The sequence below is a fragment of the Theropithecus gelada genome, chromosome 1 (genome assembly GCF_003255815.1).
Source record: "Theropithecus gelada isolate Dixy chromosome 1, Tgel_1.0, whole genome shotgun sequence".
In the NCBI taxonomy this organism is placed as follows: Eukaryota; Metazoa; Chordata; class Mammalia; order Primates; family Cercopithecidae; genus Theropithecus; species Theropithecus gelada.
The window spans coordinates 56,540,035-56,564,161 of NC_037668.1; the positions used below are offsets into that span (position 1 = coordinate 56,540,035).

The 24,127-nt window shown below is 39.0% G+C and overlaps 2 protein-coding genes across 7 annotated transcripts in view; both read left to right on the forward strand.

The window, feature by feature from the left end:
- The window catches only part of LOC112611351 (actin, cytoplasmic 1), a 39,703-nt gene extending 20,689 nt beyond the window's left edge, over positions 1 to 19,014 (forward strand). Inside the window, exons 2-3 of the mRNA XM_025365098.1 lie at positions 11,026 to 11,031; positions 19,003 to 19,014. The gene's annotated coding sequence lies outside the window, so the exon portion shown is untranslated. The remainder of the gene's footprint in view (positions 1 to 11,025; positions 11,032 to 19,002) is intronic.
- EPB41 (erythrocyte membrane protein band 4.1) overlaps positions 1 to 24,127 on the forward strand; it is a 230,952-nt gene that overhangs the window by 128,667 nt on the left and 78,158 nt on the right. For all 6 annotated transcript variants that reach the window (XM_025364785.1, XM_025364833.1, XM_025364862.1 and 3 more), the window contains 5 exons: positions 1,614 to 1,832; positions 13,361 to 13,448; positions 15,723 to 15,875; positions 18,433 to 18,530; positions 21,887 to 22,059. In XM_025364785.1, the coding sequence (XP_025220570.1) occupies positions 1,614 to 1,832; positions 13,361 to 13,448; positions 15,723 to 15,875; positions 18,433 to 18,530; positions 21,887 to 22,059 (731 nt within the window). The remainder of the gene's footprint in view (positions 1 to 1,613; positions 1,833 to 13,360; positions 13,449 to 15,722; positions 15,876 to 18,432; positions 18,531 to 21,886; positions 22,060 to 24,127) is intronic.

Here is a 24,127-nt window from a genome sequence, read left to right on the forward strand (position 1 = left end):
AAAAAAAAAAAAAAAAAAAAACAGCCTACTGATGTCTTAAGAAAATGGCTTTTATTGGATTCTATAGAAATATTAACTAAAAAGGAAAATAGAAAATCAATATAAAGTACTACTGTGCATATTTATATTCATGACGTCTTGCGTAGGGTCTTATCCATAGTAGATGCTTGGCAAATGTCTGTTAAATTAAACTGTTGGTTGTTGAGTAACTGCTTTCTATTTCTGATTTTGCTGCCAACTGTCTGATTCCAGGCAGATTTAGTCTTTAGGCCTAGATAGTTTCCATACTCTCAAATAAGAGAATAGACTAACCTCTTTAAAAATCTGATTATTAAGTTCTATACAAAGTCAATACCATTTTTTTCTTATTATTTGTCGTCTAGTCATCCTCAGTACATTCTTGAAGTTGAGATGCCAGATCTCTGCCTTAAAAAATTCCTTTGGTTATTTCTTTTTCACAATAATATTTGTCTTTTGGAGTTGCTACTTAATCGTCTTTCTTCATCTAGGCTTATGTATAAAACAAAACACATTTCTAAAAATCTTTCCTAATTATTTACATTTTAGAGGAGTTTAAAATTTTTGTGCCTTGTTTGGCATTGTTCTGACATTTAAAAAAACATGTATGTTGTGACTAATTAGAGCAAAATGTTATTTACTATCTTATAATAGAAGCAAAGATATGATTCTAATTAATTTAGGAATTGTCAATTTAATAATACTTTCCTGTTTGGTAAAACAGTTTGAATTGGTCAACTCAGTCAATTAGAACACGTGGTAAGGAAGTCAGGCCATAGGTGGCGAACGTTACACTGACAGAGAGAAAAGTGTCTGAACGTGGTAAGGCACTCAGTTGGTTTGTTGGACTGAACTGTTTTAACTGCAAACTGTGCAGTTCCCAACAGTGTAGCACACAGATGGAATTAGTCTTACAAGGTGACTAATAGTATGTAGAAGGCTGCATGCGACTTAGCTTATCTTGGAGAGAAGATACACCAGAATGTTTATATCCTAGTGAAAATATGTCAGTAATGTCATCTTTATATATGAAGGACTATGTCTGCACACTTGGCATAGCAATGTGACAGAAAAGAAAGGGCCTGGTTTTGGAGCCAGTCTTTATTACTACCTGACACTGAGCACGCTAAGCTTCTGAGCTGCTTCCTCATCTACAATCTGGCAATGATACCCACCTCACAAGTTGTGTGTGTGTGTGTGTGTGTGTGTGTGTGTGTGTGAAGATTAGGTGAGATAATTTATGTATCTGTGGTACTTAGTATACTTAAAAAAATATATTAGTTTCATTACTTCCTTTAGACTTCCCCAGCTTTTCCTCTTTCTAAACATGTGTCCAATATAGTTACAGTATTTTTTTAAGTTTTAATATGGAAAAATTTCAAACACACAGAAAGAGAAAAATAATAGTGCAATGAACTACCATATACCCACTACCTAGATTGAACAGTTATTAATATTATCTCATATTTACTTAATCGCTTTCTTTTCTTCTATCTCCTTATTTTTTCTCTCTCTCCCTTTCTCTTTCTCCTCTTTCTTTCTCTATATTTTGTTGTTGTTGTTGCTGACATAACATTTTTTCTCTTTTGCTGTAGATATTATTTATGTCTTCAGCTTCGGCAGGACATAGTTGCAGGACGGCTGCCCTGTTCCTTTGCAACCTTAGCATTATTAGGTTCTTACACCATCCAGTCTGAACTGGGAGACTATGACCCAGAACTCCATGGCATGGATTATGTCAGTGATTTTAAACTGGCTCCAAATCAGACCAAGGAACTTGAAGAGAAGGTCATGGAACTGCATAAGTCATACAGGTGAGTATGTCTACAGGGTTTGTTCGGTGTTTGTTTTGGCAATGAGTTTAAACACTTAACATGGTATTGGTTCAGTGTTTGCCTAAGAGGGAGCATGGTGCCACAGAAAGAGTCCGTGTGAACTCAGTTTCCTCCACTGTTTGACTTTGGGCAGGTTACTTAACCTCTCTTAATCTAAACTTTCAGATTTCTCATCAGATTAATGGTCATTGCGTTGTAGGATGAAAACTAAATGAAGTAATATATGTAAAGCACTTAGCACAGTGGCTGGCTCAGTGCTCAGCAAATGGCAGCTATTATTATTTTTGTTTCCTTATCTTTTATTTTTTATCAGATTTAAAGCTCATTATGCTGCATTAGGTACCTTGAGATCCTTAGAGCAGGGGTTTTTAATTTGAGATTTTTATACACGGATAGATTTCAGAGGGCCCATGAAACTCTTGGAAGTATTTTTAAAAGTCTTTATTCACCGACTATACTGCTTTTATACATGAAAATGATTGGCAATGTTGGGCGTTATCAAGTGATCAAGAGCAAGAATTTACAGTCAGTCTGAGCTGGGTTGAAATCTTGACCTTGGTTCCAACCTTGTGAGCTTAGGTCTTTCAATTATAACTTCTCTGAGCCTCAGGTTTCTTATATTTCTGATGGAGATTATCACCTCAGAGAAAATAGGGGGATTGCTAGGTTTAGAAAAGGTATTGTGGGCTGGGCGTGATGGCTCACACCTGAAATCCTAGCACTTTAGGAGGCCGAAGCAGGAGGATCACTTGAACCCAAGTGTTTGAGACCAGCTGGGCAACATAGCAAGACCTCATCTCTACAAATAATTTAAAAATTAGCCAGGCATGATGGTGCACACCTGTGGCAAGTAGCTGAGGTGGAAGGATAGCCTGGGAGGTCAAGGCTGCAGTGAGCTGAGATCACACCATTGAAAGGTAATGTGTGTAAAATACTGAATACAATGTCACAATGTCTTTCACATGGTAAAAAATTCAGTAAATATTAGCTAATATTAAAGTGCCAGAATAATTTGTGTTTCTTCCTACCCATACATTCATTGTTACTTGAGTGACTTGCTATAGCTTAGTTCTATAAACTGCCTTAGCATATTAATGTGAAAGTCTGACCTTGGCCTTGAGTTAGTACCCTGAGTTATGTTAGCCTGAGTTAGGTTACAAAGCTTCAAAGGATCACACTGCTCAAAGAGAAATCCAAAGAGTGGTGTCGGTAGGCTTGCCATGGTAGTAAAAAATATTCTTTCCAGCCTTTGAGCCATTTTGTTCTCCTAAATAGGATTGCATGGATTGGGATGCTTCAAATGAGAGAGTTGTAACTTAAGGTGTCCCAATTCTAGGTGTGTTATTGCCTCTGTAGGTTCAGGTTCCTCAGTCATGAGGACCATACTAAGGACTTTAAAGTCTACAACCCACATAGCAGGAGTCTTATAAGAGTTACCCATCTCTCTCAGGGTCACACTATTTCCAAAGAGAACTGCACGTTTGCTTTTTAAGTTTGGACTTATTCCAGTACCAATGTCTATAATCACTAAATACACCACTTTCAACTTGTTGATGATTATAACTTAAGCATGTTACATTGTCTTTGAATACATTTTTATTGTTTTTATTTTTCATTTTTATTTTTATTTTTGAGACGGAATCTCAGTCTGTTGGCAAGGCTGGAGTGCGGTGGCGCGATCTTGACTCACTGCAACCTCCACCTCCCGGGTTCAAGCAGTTCTCTGCCTCAGCCTCCGAGTAGCTGGGATTACAGGTGCCCACCATCACTCCTGGCTAATTTTTTGTGTTTTTAGTAGAGATGGGGTTTCACCATCTTGGCCAGGCGGGTCTTGAACTCTTGACCTCGTTGATCCACCTGCCTTGGGCTCCCGAAGTGCTAGAATTACAGCACTTTTATTTATATTCTGGTTATGATTCTCAACATTTATATATATAAAGATATATGGATATATAAAAAATCTATGCGTATATACATAGAAAAGCAAGTACTGGAAAGAAAATAATTAGAATGTCAATACTGTAGGGAAGTATTTTTATTATCTAATAATTTAAAAATATTTTTTATTAATTATAATATAACTTTGGGCATCAGTAAAATAGTAAAAGAAAATATTTACTGCTGCCATAGAGCTAAACCGCAGAAAATGATGATGTCAGATTATGATTGATACTTGAAATCTGTCTCTGATTTTTTTTTTTTAAAGAGACATGGAGTCTCACTCTTGCCTAGAGTGGAGTGCAGTGGTGTGATCATAGCTCACTGCAGCTTTCAGTTTCCTAGGCTCAAGTGATCATCTCACCTCAGCCTTCTGAGTAGCTAGGACTATAGGTGTGTGCTAACATGTCCAGCTAATTTTTAAATTTTTTTGTAGAGCTGGTAGTCTCACCATGTGGTCCAGGCTGGTCTCAAACTCCCAGCCTCAAGACTTCCAAGGTGCTAGGACTACAGACATGAGCCTCTGCGCCCGGCCTAATGAGTCTTTTAATGGTTATCTCAGGTTCTATCTATCAGATCATAATAGAATCTCAGGTTTGAGAGGACTTATAGTCTCTCATCTAATGCTTGATTCTTCTTTATAAAATTGTTACATAATCATCATAATAAGTAGCCAGTTATTGCGCATCTATTCTTACGTGCCAGATACTATGATAAGCGCTTTATGTACAGCATCACGTTTAATCTTTATAACCACCCTTTGAGTTAGGACAACGGTTCTCAAAGGGTGGTCTATAGACCCTGGAGATCTTCAAGATTCTTTCAAGGGGTCCATGAGGTCAAAATTATTTTTGTAATAATGCTAAGATGTTATTTGCCTTCCTCACTGTGTTGAAGTGGGTGGGGCACAAGTCAAGGCAGTTGCGGCAAACTGTACTAATGGTCATTATATTGTTCTCCAGCATGCACTTGCAGTTAAAAAGAAAGCCAGCTTACCTTAGAATTTTCCTAATGAAGCAGCAAAAAGTATGAATTTTATTAAGTCTTGAATACATTTCTATTTAATATTCTGTGTGATTAGATAGGAAGTACACACAAAGCATTTCTGCTGCATACTGAAGCACGACAGTTGTCTCAAGGAAAAGCACTTGTGCAATTGAGTTGTGAGCTGAATTGGCCATCTTTTTTTTTTTTTTTTTTTTTTTTTCCTTTTTTGAGATGGAGTCTCACTCTGTAGCCTAGGCTGGAGTGCAGTGGCCGGATCTCAGCTCACTGCAAGCTCTGCCTCCTGGGTTCACGCCATTCTCCTGCCTCAGCCTCCCACGTAGCTGGGACTACAAGCACCCATCACCATGCCTGGCTAATTTTTTGTATGTTTAGTAGAGATGGGGTTTCACCATGTTAGCCAGGATGGTCTTGATCTCCTGACCTTGTGATCCGCCTGCCTCGGCCTCCCAAAGTGCTGGGATTACAGGCGTGAGCCACCACTCCCGGTGGCCATCTTTTCTGTGAAACACCATGTTTTCTTGAAAAAATGACAAACTATGATTATTCGGACTTGGTTATTTGACATACATATTCTCAAAAATGAAATGAGCTACTACTTTTAGGAAAGCAACTGACAGTATTTGTTGCTAATGACAAAATTGAAGCATTCCGGTAAAAATTACAATTTTGGAAAACTTTTATATATCCCCATGATCTTGACAGCTTTTAAAGACTTTTCTGCTAAGGTCGGTGGTAATTTTAATGAATGTGATTTTTTTATACACATATTGTATCAAGGTTTGGAAGATTTTCCTAACTTGGTGAACAAGTATTTTTCAGATTAGAAATGCACAATGTTAAATCATGCACAGGTAAAAGATTCAAAATGCAAGATAGACCAATGGATTTTAATGTAACAGTACAAAAAGTTCATTGATAAATTTCTACATTTCACATTGAAAATTATCTTTAAGAAACTGCCATTGATAAGTTTTAGTGTAATACCAGAAAAGAATATTTTAGGCCAGGCCTAGTGGCTCATGCCTGTAATCCCAGCACTTTGGGAGGCTGAGGCAGGCGGATCACAAGGTCTGGAGTTCGAGACCAGCCTGGCCAATATGACGAAACCCCGTCTCTACTGAAAATACAAAAATTAGCTGGGCATGGTGGCGAGCACCTGTAATCCCAGCTACTTGGGAGGCTGAGGCAGGGGAATCACTTTAACCTGGGAGGCGATGGTTGCAGTGAGCTGAGATCGTGCCATTGCACTCTAGCCTGAGTGACAAGAGCAAGAGTCTGTCTCAAAAAAAAAAGAATATTTTATATTCATAGTCACCCCTTTTCCAACTACGTGTCTGTGTGAGATCAGATTTCTTCACATACTGCCAAATCAATATATTGCAACAGATTGAATGCAGAAGCAATTGGGAGAATTCAGCTGTCTTCTATGCCAGACATTGAAGAGATTTGTGAATATGTAAAGCAAAGTTACCTTTTCATTACTTTTTCAGAAAATATTGGTATTTTTCAGAAATTATGTTATTTATGTTAAAAAAAAATGGGATTACTGTTATTTTATTTTATTTTGAGATGGAGTTTCACTCTTTTTGCCCAGGCTGGAGTGCAATGGTGTGATCTCGACTCACTGCAATCTCCGCCTCCTGGGTTCAAATGATTCTCGTGCCTCAGCCTCCCGAGTAGCTGGGATTACAAGTGCCTGCCACCACGCTTGGCTAATTTTTGTATTTTTAGCAGAGACAGGGTTTCACCATGTTGGCCAGGCTGGTCCTCAACTCCTGACCTCAGGTGATCTGCCTGCCTTGGCCTACCAAAGTGCTGGTATTACAGAGGTGAGCCACCGTGCTTGGCTAGATAACTGTTACTTTTTAGAAATTTAATAAGCATTTTAAATTTTCCTTAGTTAAAACAATTTTAATATAGTGAATACTAATAGCTATAAGCCACAGAAAGAAAAGCTCTTGGCCAGGTGCAGTGGCTCATGTCTGTAATCCCAACACTTTGGGAAGCCAAGGCAGCCAGATCACCTGAGGTCGGGAGTTCAAGACCAGCCTGACCAATATGGAGAAACCCCATCTCTACTAAAAACACAAAATCAGCTGGGCATGGTGGCACATGCCTATAATCCCAGCTCTTCAGGAGGCTGAGGCAGAAGTATCACTTGAACCCGGCAGGTGGAGGTTGCGGTGAGCCAAGATAGCGCCATTGCACTCCAGCTTTGGCAACAAAAGCGAAACTCCATCTCAAAAAAAAAAGAAAGAAAAGCTCTTTAGGGTCCTCAATAATTTTTACAATAATTGTTAAGAGAATAAAGAGGTCCTGAGATCAAAAAAGTTTGAGAACCACTGAGTTAGGGCAATAGGGCACCATAGTTAAAAGCTTGAGCTCTGGAGTCAGCCTTTCTTTAAATTCAGACTCCATTCCTTGTTAGCTGTGTGCCTCTCAGTAAGTTACTTAAGTTCTCTAAGCTTTGGTTTTTTCATCTGAAAAATAAGGGCAATAATGTGAATTTTCTAATTGTTAAATCAGAAAATTTATATAAAGTGATTAGTACAATGACAGTATATAGTGAGAGTTCAAATATCTGCTAGGATAATAGTAGTTCTCGGCCGGGCGCCATGGCTCACACCTGTATCGCAGCACTTTGGGAGGCCAAGGCAGGTGGATCACGAGGTCAAGAGATTGAGACCATCCTAGCCAACATGGTGAAACCCCATCTCTACTAAAAATAGAAAAATTAGCTGGGCGTGGTGGTGTGCACCTGTAGCCCTAGCTACTCTGGAGGCTGAGGCAGGAGAATCGCTTGAACCCAGGAGGTAGAGGTTGCAATGAGCTGAGATCGTGCCACTGCGCTCTAGCCTGGGTAACAAAGTGAGACTCCATCTAAAAAATAATAATAATAAATAAATAAATAAAAATTCTTATCCTTACTTTACAAGTGACGAATGTATGTGTCTTGGTTTGGAGAACTAGTTTTAAACCTTTATCAGAATTTAAACCCAGTTAGGTGAAACAATCTCAAGGGACAAATGGCTATAGTTCAGTTGACGTTCTGTTAGGGATGTGGTAGAAATTGAGCAATAATGGATCACCATGACCAGAACATTTAGGAGTTTGTCATCTTGGAATTTACTTGCTCCTTTTTGGAAAGATTTGCAACCCTCACAAACCCAAAGAAACAATTTAATTATGTCCAACAACATGGGATTTTAACTAATCCAAAGAAACTTCCCGCTGATGCATATGCATTTTACTATGCATTGGAAAGTGCAGTACAAGCACTTCTCAAATAGAAGACAGCCTGCGTAAATGGAATCCTTAGTAGTGGCCCTGTGCCCAGACTGGGATTTTAAAGCTATAATTAACACTTTAAATTTACACTAGCAAATCAAGCTTTAAAATTAATCGCCCTCCATTTATGGGTATTAGGAAGGTATGTAAACTTGTCTATTGTCCCCCACTTAATTATTTGAAATCACAATCCTTAATTAGGAGATATAGCAAACATTATTAAAAGGCGGTCACATAACACTGGTACTCACTGAATAGCTCTATCCTGATCCCACTTGCTCAAAATAAATGCGGGGAAAGTTTATTGTAACTTCTGTTTTTAATGAGCAAGAGTTAACCAGTGCCAGAGCTTCCTCGTTAGGTACTTTTGTAAGCTCAGTACTTGCAAGTAGTAAATTATTAGGTGGTACTGAATAAATTCAAGACAGTACTTTTAATGGTTTAGAGGTGTCTAATCTCCTCCCAGCTGGTTTGTTATGACTTTCAAAGGTCTTGGAAATTTTAGGGAAAACCTTGATCATTAAAATTTAAGGCAAAAAGTAATTTATTTTGTGATATTAATTTTTCAAATATACGTGTTGTGTTAACATGCACAGATGTCTGTGGGTGGTGAGATTATAGATTTTCTTTTCTGTGCTCTTAAAGATATTTTCCAAATTTTATACAGTAAATGTGTATGATTTTTATAATCGGAAAAAGCTTTCTAGCAACACTAGATGGGGCAGAGCAAGGTAGTCATCCATGCAGAGGGGCAGTCTGGCTTGGAATATTGAGGCCTAAGCAGAGTGAGGAGTGGGTTCATGGGTTGGAGGGTAGCCTGGCATGAAGAGTCAGAGCTCAAGTGGATGAGGATGGTAGTCATATGTGGGCACCTGGTGGTGGGTTTCAGAAGCCAAGCAGAGCAAGAAGGGCATCCATGTGGGGGAAAGGCCTACACAGGATGTGGAAGGCATCCATAGGGGGTGGTGCTTGATGCAGAGTGTCAAAGCCTAAGCAGGGTGAAGAGATGGTCCCACACCAGCAGTCAGAACCCTGGTGAGGTAAGGAGGACATCCACGTGTGCTGAGTAGCCCAGAATAGGGAATTCAGGGTTTAAGTACAGTGAGGAGGGCATCCACATACACTAGGGGTTTCTGGCTGCAATGAGAGATTATATGATTATATGGAGGGAGTGATTAAATTAGTCAATGTATTCAGGGTAATGGGAGCCAGGTTTCTCACTGTCAGTAAAGGGAGACACAAATTATGGAAAGGGAGAAACTAAAATGAACCCAGTTAAGATATTGCGTTAAAACTGGAAGCTTCAATGTGAACTTGTGGTTTCCAATATATAGATAGGTAGATATAGAAATATAGATGTGAAAAGGTAGATACATACACAGATACATACTCTAACTCTACATTGTGTCAGAAGGAAGTACTGGAAAAATGATGGGAAATGGTCAGGACACAGAATCCAGCTTAGAGAGGTTCCCACTGACCATATCTGGGGCAATTTAAGCATTAAAATAGATAAGGAAAATAATTGATATAATGCATTGAATAAAATGAAAATTCATGAGTCAGTACTGATATAAATAAATAAATTGAAATTTTAAGGCTGGGCATGGTGGCTCATGCCTGTCATTGCAGCACTTTTGGAGGCTGAGGTGGGCTGATTGCTTGAGCCCAAGAGTTCAAGACCAGCCTGGCCAACATGGTGAGACCCCATCTCTACAAAAAAAAAAAAATTAGCTGGGTGTGATGGCACATGCCTGTAGTCCCAGCTACTGGGGACTGGGCAACAAAGGGAGATACTATCTCTACAAAAAATAAAAATATTAATAAATTAACTGGGTGTGGTGGCACATGCCTGTGGTCCAGCTACTCAGGAGGCTGAGGTGAGAGGATCACTTGAACCCAGGAGGTCAAGGCTGCAGTGAGCCATGATGGTGCCACTGCACTGCAGTCTGGGTGACAGAGCAAGACCCTGTCTCTTAAAAAAAATTTTTTTTGACTTGGCGTGGTGGCTCACGCCTTTAATCCCAGCACTTTGGGAGGCTGAGATGGGCAGATCACAAGGTCAGGAGTTTGAGATCAGCCTGGCCAATATGGTGAAACCCCATCTCTACTAAAAATACAAAAATTAGCCAGGCATGGTGGCGGGAAGCTGTAGTTCCAGCTACTTGGGAGGCTAAGGCAGAAGAATCGCTTGAACCCGGGAGGCGGAGGTTGCATTGAGCCAAGATCGTGCCACTGCACTCCAGCCTGGGCAATGGAGTGAGACTCCGTCTCAAAAAAAAAAAAAACAAAAAGTCCTTAAATTAGAATTTTTTTTTAAATTGTAAAGGGACCTTGTTATGTTGTGCAACCTAAAGTGCAGTGCTATTTACAGGTGTGATTGTAACTCACAGCCTTAAACTCAAGCAATGTACCTGCCTCAGCCTCCCAAGTAGCTGAGACTACAGGTCACCACACCCAGCTAAAATTATTCTTCTTCTTTTTTTAGAGATGAGGTCTCTCTGTGTCACCTAGGCTCATAGACTCAAGCAATCCTCCTGCCTCAGCCTCCAGAGTAGCTAGAACTATAGGTGCGTGCCACTGAGCCTGGCTAAAAATTAGGTAAAAAAATTTTAAATGCAAACATCAGCCAAACTTCAAATATAAATATTATTTTCAACTAACAAGGAAGTTTTAAAGATCTCTCCTTATTTATTTGTTTGTTTGTTTGTGAGATGGAGTTTCACTCTTGTTACCCAGGCTGGAGTGCAATGACGCAGTCTCAGCTCACCACAACCTCTGCCTCTGGGGTTCAAGCGATTCTCCTGCCTCAGCCTCCTGAGTAGCTGGGATTACAGGAATGCGCCACCATGCCTGGCTAATGTTGTATTTTTAGTAGAGATGGGGTTTCTCCGTGTTGGTCAGACTGGTCTTAGATTCCCTCAGGTGATCCACCCGCCTTAGCCTCCCAAAGTGCTGGGATTACAGACGTGAGCCACCGTGCCTGGCCTGATCTCTCCTTATTTTTTAAAGCATGTTTATTTATAGAAGCATGTAACTACATACTATGAAATTTAAATCTGTATTCAAATTGATTGACCCCCATTAATGTCCCTTAGGGTAGGGTAGGAGGAGTGAGTATAGGGAAGATTTTACCATAATTACTTTATTTAATGTTTTAAAATTTGTCTTCAAATTCAAGTGATCCAAATTGTGTCTCTTAATTTTATGATTTGTGTGCAGATGAACTACTGGACTATCAGAAAACTAAGGCTGCAATAATAACTATTCATGTCTATAAAGCAGTTTTACAACCAATATCTCATTTTGATCCTAATAGTAACATTCATTCATTCAGCAAAAACAAAAAAGTCATTGCCTATCCTAGTATCTGGAAATATGCATTATTATGATTGTTTCATAGAGGAGATGGAGTGAGACACTGGCTGGCCACTCATAAGTACCGAAGCCTGGATTCCAGCCCAAGTATTGTGACTTGAGTTCTGACTTAAGTCTGCTGTCTCAATTAAGGGTCCTAACTTTCCTGTGATAATGTAATCCCTGTGAACCTGTTTCTTCAACAGCAAAATGAAATTGTTGTACTCTTTAAACTTCAAGCTCCTTTCCAGCTTCAAAATCCTAAAATTCAGCTGGAGTGGTGACGCACGCTTGTAATCCCACCACTTTGGAAGGCCGAGGCTGGAGGATGGCTTGAGCCTAGGAGTTCAAGATCAGCCTGGGCAATATACTGAGACCCCCTCTGTACAAAAAATAAGAAAATTAGCTGGACATGATGGCATGCACCTGTAGACCCAGCTACTCAGGAAGTCTGAGGTGGGAGGATCACTTGAGCCTGGGAAGTGGAGGTTGCAGTGAGCTGTGTTAGCACCATTGCACTGCAGCCTGGGTGACAGAGTGAGACCCTGTCTCAAAAAACAAACAAAAATTCTAAGATTCATCTCGTCGATAACAGTAACAACAACAACAACAGAAACAAAATAGGAGTGATGTTAACTAGAAAAAAATGTAACTTAGATGGAAAAAAATTAAAAACTACAAAACTTTCCTGAAATGTTTTTAATGACTTGAATATACAGACTTGCATAAGGGACTAATTTTCCCATTCTCCTTTTTTTAATCTTCAATTTCAGGTTCATTAATAAATAGAATTAGGTGTGATGCTTCAGTGCTTGTGAAAATAAGTTTGTTCGTGAAGGCTAAGTCAGTAACAAATCTGCAGCCTCTCTCCTGTTATATACATATTTTGGTGGTGGTTGTTCCAAGGAATCCTTTGTCCTTTTAATTAGGGTAAAGACAGATGGATTTGGAAGACACTTTTCCTTGTTAAATGAAGAGACCCCTGCAGCTTTCTGTAGCTTGAGGCAGTCTTATGGGAAACTGGCATTTACATGTTTTTCCCTTAGGGATGTGGCTGCATTATTGTTACTGTTAAGTTATACTTGATTGGTCTGAATTGTGCAGCATTAGAAGTGAAATTTTTGTCTTGAAAGCTCTATATAACAGCTCATGAGCACTTTTCAAAAGAGGGGAAATTTATAGAGGAGAAGAAGACTCACAGCGAGTGTTTAGACAGTGAGACTGACTGTTTTCAAACAAATCTAATTCATTATATGCCTGGTAATGAAGACATATTAATAACAGAGAAAGCAGCCCCATTATCTATGTGCTTCTGTTAACCAGTTTATTTTGTTTATATCAGTGGGCAGGACACCATCTGTTACCAGAAATTTTCTTTTCATCAAGCCTGCCCCGATTAAGAGTCCTCAGTTAAGTAACATCAGCTGCCCTCTTGTTTAATTTCCGTAACTCAATTCAGGGGTATGGAGAGAAAAAGGCAGCTATAAGAGGATATTGTAAATTACACCATGCCCTCTGAGGATTTAATTTGGTCATCTCCTTGGCAAGAAAAATTAGTGGGAGGAGCTTATGTATGTTGGAGAAAAAGAGTGAAGAGAAGGGGGCAGAACTAACGATAGATGAAATAGCTTTAAGGAAATTGTTTAGTAGGATTAAAAAAAAAATTTTTTTTGTAGCTTTTTGGTCACTTTTTGTTTGCTCACATTGTCTTTTTCTAAGGCATATTTTAATTGTTTAGATACAGGTAGTGATGAGTTCTGTTCCACAATAACCTACTTTCAGGACTAGGAAATATAGCTTACATACATAGTGGTATGTATATGTTCATGTGTTAAAAATACAATGAATATGTAAATGTTACTGTAAATGATGACACTATAACACTGAAAGAATTTTATGTTTTTATTCTATCAAAGGTCCATGACTCCAGCTCAGGCTGACTTGGAGTTTCTTGAGAATGCTAAAAAGTTGTCTATGTATGGAGTTGATCTTCATAAAGCAAAGGTAATGATATCTTTGCCCTTTATTAATATGCACGTGGAAGACATTATATGATACATGTCTGTTATGTATGTATCACATCTGTGTCGTATCATACTTCTTACCAACATCTGGGGTATTTTAAAACATTCAAAAGAGATAGTAGACTGGGCACAGCAGCTCATGCCTCTAGTCCCAGCTACTCGGGAGGCTGAGGTGGGAAGATCACTTGAGTCTAGGAGATCGAGGGTACAGTGAGCCATGATTGTGCCACTGCACTCCAGCCCTGGCGACAGAGCAAGACCCCGTCTCAAAAAAAAAAAAAAGAGTACTTCTTGTTAGCGTTTTAAGTGTATCAGTTAAATCAGTCAACTGTATCAATTGAATTCGCCCCTTAGCAATTCCACCCTCAGAATAAAGTTTCATATCCAAACTACTGTTAAGATCAAAAGATAGCCCCTAGAGAAAAAGAAATTGATTTTCCTAACATGCAGTAACATTTGAAAATAGAGTAGTGGGCAGCAAGGCCTGTTTCACAGCCAGCATCACCTACATCGAATCACCGAGGATGTTCATTAAATATGTAGATCCCTGAGCTTCTCTCAAATGTATGGAATTAATTTGGAGGAGAGGTTCTAGAATCTCCAGATTTAAAGAGCATCCAAATGATTCTAATTCATGCTTGAATCTGAGAACCATTGGCCTAGAGTAGTGGTTCTCAAAGTATGGTGTCTGAGTCAGCAACATTTAACATCACCTAGGAAATGCACTTGTTAGAAATGCACATTTCAGGCCCTATCCCAGGCCTGCTGAGTTAGAATCTCTGGGGGTGGAGCTCAGCAATCCATTTTAACAAGCTCTCCAAGTTATTCTGATACACACTGAATGAACCACAGTGGCTCATTCAAAAACCACTTGGGTAGGGCCCTGGAAACTTGAGCTTTAATCCTAGTTCTACCTAATACAACCTAACAGAATGAATACTTAAGGAAAGTCTCCTTAGTTCTCTTATCTTCAGCTACTAAAGTTGCTGGGGAGGTTCAGTGCCAGGTGTGGTGGCTCACACCTGTAATCCCAACAATTTGGGAGGCTGAGGCAGTTGATCGCTCAAGCTCAGGAGTTCAAGACCAGATTGGGGAACATGGTAAAACCCCGTCTCCACAGAAAATACAAAAAATTAGGCATGGTGGCACGTGTCTTTGGTGGTCCCAGCTACTCAGGAGGCTGAGGTGGGAGGATTGTTTGAGCCCAGGAGGTAGAGGCTGCAGTGAGCCTAGATTGCACCACTGCACTCCACCCTGGGTGACAGTTGAGACTCTTATCTTAAGAAAAAAAAGTTGTTCTGGATTGTTTTGGGCTGGGTACTACAACTTCTATGAATCTCTAATGTATAGGAAGATCCAGTACATCAGATTAGGTATGTTTCTAAAACTGAAATGGTTAGATTTTGCTTCACAATTCCTGCTGGAAACTGGTGTCAATTCAGGTATTGATGGAGTCAGGCAGCATGTTCCTTTCTCAAATATTATAAAGCAAATTGTTTCTCCAAAATGAAATGTAGTTATACCCACAAGCTTTAAAAATTTAAGAGGGCATCTTCTCGGAAATTCTCAGTTACATAGTCACTGAATTGGCACTGTATGTAATTCCTGCTTCTCTGTTATAACACGTGTAGGCACTAATATATTTCTCTATACTTATTTTTGAGGAAAGAGTAGTCAAGAAGCATTTAACTTTGTGTTTTGATTACTTAGCTAAACTGTTAGCTGTAGGGACTAAGGTGAAATTTATTTTCTTTGAATTACAGACATAGATGATTAATGTTACATATTTAATTTTTTAAAGTTGTCTTTAATAAAGAGGCATGTAAATATGACTTCATTGTGCCTTAATGTAACTTCTTGACTTAGGGATCATATTTTTAATTTAATATACTTAACATCAATTTTAATAACCTAAGATTGTCTTGTGCTGAGTTTATACAGGAATAGAGTCAACTCCTACACTTAACATGATTTCTGGAGCTGTTAACACTTTATCATAAAAAACAAGAATTATATTAATAATTGTGAATGTGTATTTGGTAGTATACATAGGCCTAAGCCCTGCTCTCCAGGAAGTCATGACTGCTGATTTAAACATAATAGATCCATAAATTATAATTGTTAGGCTGACCTTTATTATTCATTGTATGTTTTGCAACTGTTTTTGATTGTTATCTTCAGATTATCTAGTAATAGTCAACAGTGTATTGAGTACTTTGCTCCAGACTGAAATGCTAACATTTTTCTTTTTCAGGACTTGGAAGGAGTAGATATCATCCTAGGTGTCTGCTCTAGTGGCCTTCTGGTTTACAAAGATAAGCTGAGAATTAACCGCTTCCCTTGGCCCAAAGTGCTGAAGATTTCTTATAAACGTAGCAGCTTTTTCATCAAGATTCGGCCTGGAGAGGTACAGAATTTGTATTTCCTTCCCCCCAAACCAGACACAGACTGTATTTGAAATATCTACATTTCCATTTTCCTTATTAAGTCATCTGAGAAGTCTCTCTGTAGTTAACTTTTCAAGGGCTGATAATTCTGTTTTCTAAGTTGATTAGTCCTGTGATGCTGCTGCTTTTCCTTACGACTGGTCTTCTGGACATTTCACTTTTTGTATGTAAATATACCATTGCAAAAAGTTAAAGTTGGACTGATAGATTTGTTCCTTACTCCAAGCAAAAACTTAATGGAAAAATATTTTTAAATTGAATAGCATGAGATTTTAAAATTATTTATGGGGATAAATTACTCATGTTTGGCACCACCAATCCCTTACCTTATATAATTAAAATTTATTTGTATGCATAGCTTCTTGCGGTTACTGAGAGTGGGTTCTAGGGCCAAGTTCTAGATTTTTAATAGAGTTGGATGTTCAACTTTGTACCAGTTAATTCATTTATTAGTTGGTTTCAGGATATACTAATGCTGGCCAAATTTAACTTTTGTATTGAAGAGCCGTTATGGAATAGCATAAAATTGTTTAAGTGGAATTAAAGTTTTTAAAACAGTTCTGGCTTCTTTTCTGCTACATGCTAAACAAAAGACCTGTACAAATCTAAGGCTCGGCTTCCTTATCATTTGAGCAGATAATACCTTCTCCATCATAGTTATTTGAAGATCAAATGAGATGACAGCTGTATAAGTTCTATATAGGAAATGATACTAACCTAAGGTGGCTTTTTTGTGTGTTTATCACCATCTGCTGGCGAAAAATGGCTCATTATTTCTGCCTGCAAATTCTGGATGTGAAGCCTTAAAACTCTTGGATAGGAATTACCATAGAAGCATTTATTTTGTACCATAATTATTTACCTTTGCCTAACAACAGAGCAATCAGTGTCTTCCCTGAAAATTTCAAATTCAAGAGTTATTCAATCAACAAATATTTATTGAGAGCTTTCCTGTGTCTGACACTATTCTAGGGACTAGGAATATAACAGCAAATTAGACTCCCATCCCTCACACACGTTAATATGATAATGGGAAGCCCTTGACTTCTAAAAATGTAAAATTCTTATTTAAGAAGGCAATCAGGAACAATAGGATTTTGAGAAACAGTATTGTGGCAGCAGTAGATGATTTAGCAGTGGCATGGTATGGTGAAGAGGGTGAAAATCTGGTTCTGTTATTTCATAGCTGTGAGACTGAGCAAATAACTTACTGACCTCAGTTTCTTCATGTGTAAAAATATAGATGATACTATCTAATCATAGTGTTACTGGCAATAGTAGGCACTCAAAATAAATGTCAGTTTCCTTTCCATCTTATAAAATATGCTTAAAGTAGAAACAAAGAGGCAAGAGGTCAACAGAACAGTGTTTCTAGTAGCCCTGGCAGAATATGGTTTGCTTCATTGTAAGAGGAATCTAGATAAATTAATGATCAATCAGAGGAAAAAAGAAATATTTAATGATTCAAGAATCTGAGATTCATTCAAGAGATCTATTGTACAACATGGTGACTAACATTGATAACAATGTATTGTATTCTTGAAAAATTGCTAAGAGACTAGATTTTAAGTTTTCTCACCTCAAAAAAAAATTATGTCAGGTAATACATATGTTAATCAGCTCAATTTAGCCATTTCACAATGTATACATATTTCTTGGGGTTTTTTGTTTGTTTGTTTGTTTGTTTGAGATGAAGTCTCACTGTGTCACCCAGGCTGGAGTACAGTGGTGCGATCTCAGCTCACTGCAACCTCCACCTCCTGGGTTCAAGTGATTCTCCTACCTCAGCTTCCTGAGTAGCTGGGATTACAGGTGCGTGCCACCATGCCCGGCTAATTTTTTTTGTATTTTTAGTAGAGACGAGGTTTCACCATGTTGGTCGGGCTGGTCTTGAACTCCTGACCTTGTGATCTGCCCACCTCAGCCTCCCAAAGTGCTGGGATTACAGGCGTGAGCCACCACGCCTGGCATGTATACATATTTCAAAACAACATGTTGTAGATGATAAGTATGTACAATTTTTATTTGTCAATTTTAAAACTGGATTTAAAAATCTGGCTTGAAATAAAATCTTTAGCTCCTATTACTAATTTCTATTGCATAGTAATATTGATTGATTGGAGGACTTGGTCAATATCCCATTCCCTGTTCATTGAATAGTGTCCCAAATGCAGATAGTGACTAAGGAAAAGTAGTGTCTGGACAATCAAAAGGTAACTTAATTGTGTCTCAGAAAAATGTATAGTGAATGTGTGTGTGTTTTCTGGAAAAAAAAAAAAAAAAAGCGTAAATTATATGAGATGCATTCCCTGGCTTTCTTACTTTGGAAAAAGCCACCCTCAGTGAGTGAATTTCTTTCAATAAGTAGGAAAAAATTTCAAATGACATTTTATGTCCTTAAATTGGTAACAGTGGCCTCTTTCTGTGGCACCATATTTCTCTGGTACTGTATCACTGTAATCTGGTACTTTATCACACGTAATACTTCATGTCCCATGTTTATTTGTGTTTTTGTAGCAAGAACAATATGAAAGTACCATTGGATTCAAACTTCCCAGTTACCGAGCAGCTAAGAAATTATGGAAGGTCTGTGTAGAACATCACACGTTTTTCAGGTATTATTCTCACTTAAGTATTTTTCAAGGATAAATTATTTATAACGTTTCTATTTTAAGCCTGCTATTAAAATTCCTTTCATTGTATGACTGGCACTGTTTTATTTAGCTCAGGTGAGATCATCTTAAGCAAGACAAAATGAATCCATTTCTCTCCCTTTGAGTTGAAAAGTATGCCTCAACATTTCCAAAGCACCTGTCTGTGTGTGGTAGAAGGAAGAGAGGAGTAAGGAATGGGAACCTGTATTTACTAGGGACTCTGGGATTGCACTAATTGTAACTAAAGTCAGTCCAATTAAGGGGAGTTACCTTCACTTACTTCCACATGGAATTTTTTTTTTTTTTTTTGAGACAGAATTTCACTCTTGTTGCCCAGGCTGGAGTGCAGTGGTGCGATCTCGGCTCACTGCAAGCTCCACCTCCCAAGTTCAAGCAATTCTCCTGCCTCAGCCTTCCAAGTAGCTAGGATTACAGATGCCTACCACCATGCTCAGCTAATTTTTTTTATTTTTAATAGAGACGGAGTTTCACTATGTTGGTCAGGCTGGTCTCAAACTCCTGACCTCAGGTGATCCACTCACCTTGGCCTCCCAATGTGCTGGGATTATAGGCATGAGCCACCGTGCCCGACCAGAATTTTTATTTTTATTTTTTTGTTTTGTTTTGTTTTTGTTTATTTTTTTTCCACATGGAATTTCTGTAAGCAATGCTTAACTAATTTTTGTGGGGCTTTTATACTATAAGGTTAAAGATGTGAAGCTGATTTTTTTTTTTTTTTTTTGAGATGGAGTCTCGCTCTGTTGCCCAGACTGGAGTGCAGTGGCAAATCTCAGCTCACTGCAACCTCCGACTCCTGGGTTCAAGCAATTCTCCTGCTTCAGCCTCCTGAGCAGCTGGGATTACAGGTGCACACCACCATGCCTAGCTAATTTTTGTTTTTGTATTTTTAGTAGAGACGGGGTTTCACTGTGTTAACCAGGATGGTCTCGATCTGCTGACCTCATGATCCACCCACCTCGGCCACCCAAAGTGCTGGGATTATAGGCCAGAGTCACTGCGCTGGCCAACCTTGAAGCTGATTGTTAGCTTAGCTCTAATGAAACCTAGAAAGGGAGCACATAGAACCATATTTGAAGCCCAATAGTACCAGATAATCAGAAGACAGAAGAAAGTATTTCCTCTGCTGTTTGTTTGTGATGGAGTCTTGCTTTGTTGCCAGTCTGGAGTGCAGTCTGTGATCCTGGCTCACTGCTCCTGGGTTCCAGTGATTCTCCTGCCTCAGCCTCCCAAGTAGGTGGGATTACAGATGCCCATGACCACGTGTGGCTGTTTTTTATATTTTTAGTAGAGATGGAGTTTCGCTACATTGGCCAGGCTGGTCTCAAACTCCTGACCTCAAGTGATCTGCTCACCTCGGCCTCCCAGAGTGCTGGGATTATAGGAGTGAGCCACCGTGCCAAGAGGCCATATTATTAACCCCTTGAATTCATCTACCAAGCATTTTCTGTGTGCTTACCCTTCTTGTATGCACCATGCTAGGCACTGGGAATATACCACAAGATAATTCTAATCTCTCTCCTGATGGAACCCAATCTAGTAGAGAAGATAGATCCTAGACAAGTAATTACTTGTGTTGAAAGGAGAGTTAGCTAGTTATTTATCAGTTTGCCTTTTTTTTTTTTTTTTATGAGACAAGAATCTCACTCTGTTGCCCAGGCTGGAGTGCAGTGGCATGATGCCTCAGCCTCTCAAGTAGCTGTGACTACAGGTGCACACCACCATGCCTGGCTAATTTTTAAATTTTTAGTAGAGACTGGATTTCACCATGTTGACCAGGCTGGTCTCGAACTCCTGACCTTAGGTGATCCACTTGTGTTGGCCTCTCATAGTGCTGGGATTACAGGCGTGAGCCACTGCGCCCAGCCCAGTTTGCCTTTTTAAGAACATTTCTTTATTATGGGAAATTTCATCTGTAGCAACAGTACAATAAAATCCCCTTGTGTTTATCACCCAGCTTCAATAAGTATCACCCCAAAGCCAATCTTGTTTCATCTGTATCCCTACCCATTCCTTCCCCCTACTTCCAAGATTATTTTGAAGCAAATCCCAGGCCTCATGTCATTTCATTCATAAATAAACTTGATTCTTAAAGAGAGAGAGATAATCCTGATGTATTTTCCTTCTATTTATATTTTCATATAATAGCACTATAGCACAGTCAACAAGAAGAAAATTCAAGGAAATTAATATTTCATTTATTTCAAAATGAAACAGGGTACATTTTATACCCAATTAAAGAATCTTAATTATTGGCATTAACACATTTGTTTGTGCTTTTATCATCCCTCCTTCTTTAAAATCAAACCACAAAAGTAGAATTTTTTAAAAAAGAGCAAGGAGGAGTAAAAAATAGTGATTTTTGAATGTTTAATACCTGTGGTATAGATTTCAACTGCAGCCAGTATACTTATTTGTAGGATGGTATATTTAAATCCATTGTATCAAAATAAGAGGATACCTTAAAATGTAATGCTCCCTTACATAAAAGAAAGTGTATGTTTGCTGAATTGAAATTAATTACCTCAAAGGGAAAAGTACTCTCTTTTTGTTAGTATTTGATCTAGGAATTTATGTATTTATTCAACAAACATTTATTGGGTATCATATTTATGCCAGGCACAATGCCAGAAGCAAAAACACAAAGATGAATAAGCCATGGTGTTTGTTCTTCACTCCTAGAGAATTCAGTCTTATAGGGAAGACCAGCATAGAAATAGATTGTTTAATTCAGTATGGTACAAAGAGTACATAGAGTACCATATAGGAAAAAGATGGGGTTCCTAAGTGAGTGTAAAAATACACCAAATAACCTCTTAAATAGATTACCAGGCATTAATTGAGTTTGGAGTGCATTTGACAAAACTGTCATTCTAGTAGAGTGGAAAAAGAACTCTGGGCTTGGACTTTGTTTCTGCCTAATATCCTAACAGCCGTGTGACCTTAAACAAGTAACTTCTTTTTTGAGGTTCAGTTTCCTTTATCTATAAAATAGTGAAAACATTACAAGGATATAGTAAAAATACTGCAGTGCTGTAAAAACGTTTTGAAAACTGTAAGGCCCTTTCTATAGAGATATAAATGATATTATTAATGTAGGTCCCAACTAAATTATACTGGTTGCTTTGAGAAATGACAAAGAAGCCAAAATAATGATTACTTGATTGAAAATTTCTTAGTAACTATATGGAAACCCTAAGAATTGTTGAAACTTTTTTATTATTGATTTTGTTTTTAATTTTACAGTTTTAGAATAAGATGAATATATAATAATATGACTATTATGATTTTCCCCCCAGATTGACATCTACAGACACCATTCCCAAAAGCAAATTTCTTGCGCTAGGATCCAAATTTCGATACAGTGGCCGGACTCAAGCTCAGACCAGGCAAGCTAGTGCTCTAATTGACAGGCCTGCCCCACACTTTGAGCGTACAGCAAGTAAACGGGCTTCCCGGAGCCTCGATGGAGGTTTGTATTGAATATTAATTATTTCTTGTGATCATAATTCATTTGGAAAGATAAAGGAAGTACAGTTGTCTATAAGAGAACCAAATTAAAGAAGCTCAGGGTTGGGCCTGGTGCGGTGGCTCACACCTGTAATCCTAGCACTTTGGGAGGCCAGGGTGGGTGGATTGCCTAAGCTCAGGAGTTTGAGACCAGCCTGGGCAACACAGCGAAACCCCGTCTCTACTATTGAAAAAAATTAGCTGGGCGTGGTGGCGTATGCCTGTAGTCCCAGCTACTCAGGACGCAGAGGCAGGAGAATTGCTTGAACCCAGGAGGTGGAGGTTGCAGTGAGCCGAGATCACGCCGTTGGACTCCAGCCTGGCTGACAGAGTGGGACTCCGTCTCAAAAAAAAAAGAAGCTCAGTAGTGAAATGAAAGGGATCTTACTAATTGTCTAATCTTAATAGAACCATCTTAAGGAAAGGAAAATAGAGATTCAGAGAGTAGTAACTAGATCATGGTTCCACTGCTAGGTAGCGGTAGATCAAACACTACCAGAATTAGAATTATAAATCTACATCTATCAGAATCTTTACCACAGAGTAAAAATCTAATGTAGTATGCTGAACTGAAGCCCTCTTAGCGTTTAAAAATAGCTATTATATTTTTCTGTGGTCCTGGTAACACAGGAGGCTGAGGCAGGAGGATAGCTTGAGCCCAGGAGGTGGAGGCTACAGTGACCTATGATTGCACCTCTATACTCTAGCCTAGGCCATAAAGTGAGACACTGTCTCTAAAAAAAAAATAAATAAATAATAGCTATTTTCTATAGTAGAAAAGAGGAAAAGGGTCTGCCTTACTACAACAATCTTTTTTTTTTTTTAATTTTTTTTTTTTTTTGAGATGGAGTCCCACTCTGTGGCCCAGGCTGGAGTGCAGTGACGCAGCCTCGGCTCACTGCAACCTCTGCCTACCGAGGTTCAAGTGGTTCTCCTGCCTCAGCCTCCCGAGTAGCTGTGATTACAGGCACGTGCCACCATTCCTGGCTAATTTTTGTATTTTTAGTAGAGATGAGGTTTCACGATGTTCACCAGGCTAGTCTCAAACTCCTGACCTCAGGTCATCTACCCACCTCGGCCTCCCAAAGTGCTGAGATTACAGGTGTGAGCCACTGTGCCCAGCCATACAAGAATAATTTAAAAAGAAGTTTGTCACGTGGCAATTATGGATAGGAAACTCCAATATCCTATTGTTGGAGTCGCCAAATGTTGTTTAAATAAAATAGGGAGGAAATACACAAATTTCATGATTGTATATACTGACAGAAGGTCCGTCTGAATTGATATATTGTGGGAGGATCTTCTAAGTTAGCATTTGAGACCATTACTGAAATGAGGTAATAAGCTACATTCAGTTCTTTATGTCACTAAGAAAAGAGTGGCTAATAAATAAAAATTCAGGCTGGGTGCAGTGGCTCACACCTATAATCGCAGCACTTTGGGAGGCCAAGGTGGATGGATCACATGAGGCCAGGAGTTCGAGATCAGCCTGGCCAACATGGTGAAACCCCGTCTCTAATAAAAATACAAAAATCAGCCAGGCATGGTGGCACACTCCTGTAATCCCAGCTACACAGGAGGCTGAGGCATGAGAATTGCTTAAACCCGGGAGGTGGAGGTTGCAGTGAGCCAAGATTGTGCAACTGGACTCCAGCCTGGGAGACAGAGACTGTCTCATAAATAAATAAATGAATAAATGAAAATTCAGAAGGGCTGGGTATGGTGGCCCATGCCTGTAATCCCAGCACTTTGGGAGGCTGAGGCAGGCTGATCACTTGAGGTCAGGAGTTCAAGACCAGCCTAGCCAGTACAGTGCAACTCTGCCTCTACTAAAAGTATAAAAATTAATTGGGCGTGATGGCACACGCCTGTAATCCCAGCTACTTGGGAGGCTGAGGCACGAGAATTGTTTAAACCTGGGAGGCGGAGGTTGCAGTGAGCTGAGATGGCACCACTGTACTCCAGCCTAGGCGACAGAGTGAGACTCTGTCTCAAAATAAAATAAAATAAATAAAAGATATAAGTTCAGA